This window comes from Esox lucius, chromosome 15 (genome assembly GCF_011004845.1).
Source record: "Esox lucius isolate fEsoLuc1 chromosome 15, fEsoLuc1.pri, whole genome shotgun sequence".
Taxonomy (NCBI): Eukaryota; Metazoa; Chordata; class Actinopteri; order Esociformes; family Esocidae; genus Esox; species Esox lucius.
Window position 1 is genome coordinate 16,579,116 of NC_047583.1, and position 6,000 is coordinate 16,585,115.

General features: G+C 43.1%; 1 protein-coding gene across 3 annotated transcripts in view; it reads left to right on the top strand.

The window, feature by feature from the left end:
- Positions 1-5,630, top strand: part of ppp2r5eb (protein phosphatase 2, regulatory subunit B', epsilon) — a 33,254-nt gene extending 27,624 nt beyond the window's left edge. For all 3 annotated transcript variants that reach the window (XM_010878807.5, XM_010878808.5, XM_010878809.5), the window contains 5 exons: positions 317-367; positions 471-590; positions 748-875; positions 1,025-1,126; positions 1,270-5,630. In XM_010878807.5, coding sequence (XP_010877109.1) covers positions 317-367; positions 471-590; positions 748-875; positions 1,025-1,126; positions 1,270-1,369 — 501 coding nt within the window. In that variant the 3' untranslated portion in view covers positions 1,370-5,630. The remainder of the gene's footprint in view (positions 1-316; positions 368-470; positions 591-747; positions 876-1,024; positions 1,127-1,269) is intronic.
- Positions 5,631-6,000: the final 370 nt, after the last annotated feature.

The window sequence follows — 6,000 nt, forward strand, 5'->3', positions numbered from 1 at the left end:
GGTAACAATGATAGAGAATGGGTTTCTGATGTGGTTACTGGTCAGGGGCCCAGATAAGCAGGCACTGCTTTGTACGCAATGTCACATTGATACAGCTTTGTCATAGGAGTGAAGGCACATTACTTCCTTGTTCACCATGTCATGAAGATCAGTGATCGCTGATGTGCCTTTCATTAGTTTTTATATATCTAAGCTCCCCTTAATGTCCATTACTTTAAGGCTTCTGACGGAGGCTTGCATGTAGGGACTATCCCTGTCCTAATCAAAAGATTGTATTCGTCTCATTGTGTCTCTGACGTCTCCACCTGTTTCTCAGGTCATCAGGGGCTTACTGAAGTTCTGGCCAAAAACCTGCAGTCAAAAAGAGGTAAGAGCCCTGTCTGGCTGTGTCCCTCTCGGGTCCGGAGTCTTGAGCTGACGATGGGATGTCCTTGGTTGTCTTGCTCATATACGTGTCACTGTGTTCTCAGGTGATGTACCTGGGGGAGCTAGAGGAGATCCTGGACGTGATTGAGCCAACACAGTTTGTCAAGATCCAGGAACCGCTCTTCAAACAGATATCCAGATGTGTGTCCAGCCCCCACTTCCAGGTCAGTCTTTCAGATATGCGCACACACACACAGACGTGCACAAATCCTGGCTATGTTTTTGGTCTGGTCCCAGATCCAGACCTCCACAGCACAAAACACATCTGAAACCAGCCGTGCGTGTATGTGACATCTGCGTGTGTGTCCTTGCCTCTTGCAGGTCGCAGAAAGGGCCCTGTACTACTGGAACAATGAGTACATCATGAGTCTGATCGAGGAGAACTCCAGCGTCATCCTGCCCATCATGTTTGCCAGCCTCTACAGGATCTCCAAAGAGCACTGGAACCCGTGAGTCCTCCTCCACACACTCTCAGAGATTTGTTGATCACAAAACCACGCGTGGCTTCTGTTTATTTATTCTCTTGGCTTTTGGGGAAACACGAAGCGTTAGAAAAGAGTGTGAATTAGTTTTTCCCTTGTTCCGTTGCTCCTCGCAGGGCCATCGTGGCGTTGGTGTACAACGTCCTGAAGGCCTTCATGGAGATGAACAGTACCCTGTTTGATGAACTTACAGCCACCTACAAGTCAGATCGCCAGCGGTAAGAGATGTCGCATCGGTGCTCGACTCGAGCCGCATATTGATACGTTGATCGGCCGGCAAAGCCAGAAGTGATCTGTCGTTAGTCCTGCTTCGGCCCGGCCCCCGTTCCATGTCCCTCTCTGTGTTCTGTCCTGCCTGCAGTGAGAAGAAGAAGGAGAAGGAGAGAGAGGAACTGTGGAAGAAGCTGGAGGATCTGGAGCTGAAGAGGGGCCTTAGGAGCGACGGGATCATCCCAACTTAACGAAGCGCCGCGGTCCCCTCCCAACCATGTCCACCGGAGCACCCCGCGGATTCCATATGGCCATCTGGACTGACATGGAGCCACCCCGCGTTCTGTTTTTTCTTATTTTTCTCCTTTTCTGTATTGTGCGACTTACTTTACGGTAGATTCACATGTCTGTTTCATTATTTCAACAGCACTGTAAATAACTTTTTTTTTCTTTTTCCCTTAAACTGATATTACTGCGAAAGAAAAATAATAAAAAAGGAAGAAAAAAAATAGAAAATGAGAAAAAGAACTTGTGGGGGGGAAAAAAAGACTTTGGACATTAGGACTTGAAATGAACTATTCTTGGAAACAAATCAACAGTGAAAGAAAAGATAGATTGTTTTAACTCCCATCTCCTTTGAGAACCCCTCTCTCCCTGAATACAAACCAATTCTCCAATTCTGGTTCTACTCCTTGCTCTCTCTCTCTCTCTCTCTCTCTCTCTCTCTCTCTCCCCCCCTGCCCCCCCCGTGGAGCTTCTGTACCACTCTCCATGTGTGGAACGTCCCGATTGAGTGAGATACCTGTAAGGTAATGCCCTGACCAAGAGGACACCTCTTTCCTCTTTAAGGACCACCCTTTGACCCCTCTTGTCTTGCCTCCATGCTGAAGCTAAACTAGTATTATGGACCTAAGGCTCCATTAGTAATGATGAAATGAATCAAAGCCCTTGTCCCTCAACCCCTCCTCCCAAGAGTTGAAACATGTCAAGGGCCTGTATGTACAGGTAATAAAATAAAGAAACGGGAAAGAAAGGTCTCCATACACATACTTACATCCACCTCCTTGCACCATGTTCTCACCATCTTCTCATGTGTGCACCTGGCTCCCCAATGATTGATTGGTTCCCCTTCGGTTCAGTTCTCATTTTGGTTTTGTGGACTTGGACCCTGCAGTACCAGGCATCCCGGTATCAGTCTGGCACTGATACCCTTCAGCCACACAGAAAATAATACAAATTGTAAATTGATTGCCAACTGTAGGAGCTACAAACGTACCTATTGTGAAAAGATGCGCCACTCCAAGTGTGCTCTTCACAGTATTACAAACCTGTATATTGTTATTGAATGCAGTACACTGATATCTTGTATCTTGTAGTAATTTAGCATATATTTTTGCTTAGGAACAGTCGGAGTATCCAGTATATAAAGAGGTATTATGGAACATGACTTCCAGGTATTTATGATAGTGTTTCCCCCTTTTTCTTGTTTTTGTCCTTTATTCGTTTTTATCTCTCATTTTGGATTTTTTTGGCTGAAGTTTCTTTGAGCATCAGATCTTTTTTAGCTGTGGAGTCGAGGAGGGAGGGGAGGGTAAGGCAGGACCGGGAGGGTAAGGCAGGACCGGGAGGGAAGGCATGGAGGTGTTTATATCCTGTTCAAATTTACAGTACGTTCAGCATTGGTGACCCTTTCCAGAATTAATGTGTGCTTTAGGATGGCCCAGATATAATATGATTAAAAAGAAAAAAAGGGTTGGAGAAATACAAATGTTTAATTATTTTAAAAAAAAATAAAGAGATATTAAATTAAACCTGTTTTGTGATAAAGCCCAGATGCTGGATTGCTTTATTTTCAGGCGAAGTACTGCTGTGTGTTTGTTGAAGGTGAAAGGACCAATGTATTTTTCATTGTTGCTTGGCTACTCTGAAACGATGCTGTCTCATGACTAATTGATTCTGCTTGTCTCTTGGCAAGTCAGCGACAGCTGTAAAGCGTCCTGCAGTCAGCCCAGACCTGTTTTCCTATTCATTGATGTTGGATGATCCATTACAAGAGTTAGTTTTTTGTTTAGTTGACACCAACAGCAGAACATTTGCCCTGTTTTCTTTTCCATTTACTGTTCCATTTTAAGTCCAAATAATTTTTCCGTAAATGTGATGTTACCTTTGAGTGCCTCAAGAGGGCAGCAAGACCTCACATCAGATGTACCCCCATAACTGCCATTGAGTCATTGTAATGGTAGTAATAACAGTCATTTAATTTATATTGTGGTTTTCATTACAAAGCTATCAAAGGTAATATGTAGTTGATTGTGTCTGTCATTTTAGAACATGTATTCAGCTTTTAACATCAATGAACGATGTTTATGTATCAGATCTGTATTCCATTTTCACTCTAGGTGATTGTGACCTTCGATTGTGGAATGTGGTTGTGATTTTGACCTGCCACGTTTGTGATCACACCCAAACTGGTCACTGGTCTCGCATACCTTTGGTGCCCGTGGAATTGTGGGTTGTGGGTATGCAATGTTTTGAGGATAACGCAGCTGGAACAATTCAGTTGTAAAACATATTTGTGGTTGAAATTTCAATTTCAGATCCTACCCAAGGAAAGTGTTTTGTGGGATGTTCTAACTGCAGGTGAGAATCTGGCTATGTCAATAATGTAACTGAGTAGCAACCTCTACTCTCATGTCTGCTATATTTTGGCTATTGTGTAACTGTGTCAACCAGTGTTTAAATAATCCACTGCTATCAAGGCAGAGATCAGAGAACCCCTCCTGTTGGCCCTAGTGACAGCTCTGTTCTAAGGTGCCGTGCAGTGGTGCTTTTGCTATGATTTTGATCTGCTGTAAGTGTGCCCCATGTTTACTCCCTGTCGTTTTTACTGGGGCGTTAAACATATTCTATGTGGGAAATGGATTCTTGTGCTAATCTTCCTGGAACTAGCTGGATTCTAGTAAGATTAGGCAGTTGTAGACTTATTTGGCTTAATAACCAGGAACTGTGTTGTCAGAGGCAAGTTTCCTTGCAAGATAATGCTCTGTAGTAGGCCAATTAGGAAAGGGACGGGGCTCATAACCATGTCACCGAAGACATCTATTTCTTATTTTGTCAAGACAATTCCTGGAAGTCGTCTCTGTTTCAGCACATCAACACTTTCTCCTGAACTGAGGTGATGTTTGGACACACAGCATCGTGCTAAATAGTTACAGCGCTGATAATTCCCTTTTTCCTCTTGGCTTGCTGTACACGCCCAGCTCATTAAATCACCCTCTTTCTCATCAGATGCACGTACAGTAACTATCGGCAGGCTGCAGGGAAATGCACCCTTATGAATAAAAACAATAGACTAAATGAAAAACATTCCTTCATAATGTGGTTTAACTGGTGTTTTCATGTGATTGTTGTCATTTGAATCACTGCCCTTGGCTTTACAGCTCTATATGATGACTTATTACCTCAGCACACGCAGTACCATTGGGAAGTATTTAGGCTCCTTCACCCCTTCACACGCTTTGATTTTATACAGCCAAGACAGTGCAGGAGTGGCTTTGCAAGAAGTCTGAATCTCCTTGAGAGGCCCAGCCAAAGCCCGGGCTTGAACCCCATTGATAATCTGTGGAGAAACTTGAAGATTGCAGTTCACAGACACTCACAATCCAATCTGACAGAGCTTGAGAGGACTTACGGGGAGGAATTGGTGTGCAACACTTCTAGAGTGAAGCTGTGATCGTTGGGATATAATTAAAAGGTCTGAATACTTTCCCCGAAGGCACTGTACCTGCCGTGGTGCAATGCCAGTACCCATCGTCTCTGTGTGGGCACGCCAGACTGGTATGCCTGGTCCAAAGAACAACAATGTCTCTCAATATCTACTTACTGGTTAGATCAACATGGACTTTGCCACTGAAGGCATCTGCCATTTTAATGCAGTCAACAGGGTTGGACTGACAACTTAATTGGCTGATCCCTTGTCATGATCTGGTTTTACATGATTCCAAACAGGCCAGCCAATTAAGTTGAACATCCTACCCAGTTTACTACATTAAAATAATGGATGCCTTCTAAATGCCCTGATATTATTCAGAGCCCATTTATCCCATGGGGCAGAGAGTATTAGCTTAGACACAGTTTGTCAGTTTGCCAAGAGATGCACATTTCAAAGGAATCATCTGTTACTTGACAAAGAATGTTTTTGCGTTGCAGGATGAATAGGACTGAATGTTGAATAGTTTTTTTTTGTTTATTGCACCATTCTTTGTACAATCAAGAGACTGTCTTCTGTACGTAATACCAGGTCTGCTGTTTCTGAGATCACGAAACCACCCTATCTGGCACCAACAATCATACCACAGTCGCGTGGCTTCCACATTTAAGTTTGTTTAAAAAACAACTTAACCTCTTGGCCATGTCTGCATGCTTTATATATTGAGTTGCTGGAACATAATTTGTTATTTGGCTATTTGCCTTAATGAGCAGGTGTACATAATAAAGTGGCTGGTGAGTGTATATTCTGCTTAATCATGCTAGTATCTTGATATGTAGTGTATTATAATGCCATCAATCACTTACTGTTCTCACTGGGTAATTTCTGTCCTGTGCTTTACTAATGTAGTAATTTCAGTCAAATAATGAAATGGTCAGATAATTATATCTACATAGATATTCAACGTGGACGTGTGGGAATGTAAGGCAGTAGAGAATGTCCTGTGAAGAAAATATTCTTAAAAGTAGCAAACCTATTGTTTAATCACTTGAGTACCCAAATTAATATAGAGAATGTGTTTACCTCGGCACGCCACTCCGCGCTTTGGCACAACACCTCCATTTATTTTGCAGGGACCGACCCACCTGAGGAAATTGCTAGGTTGTGATTAGT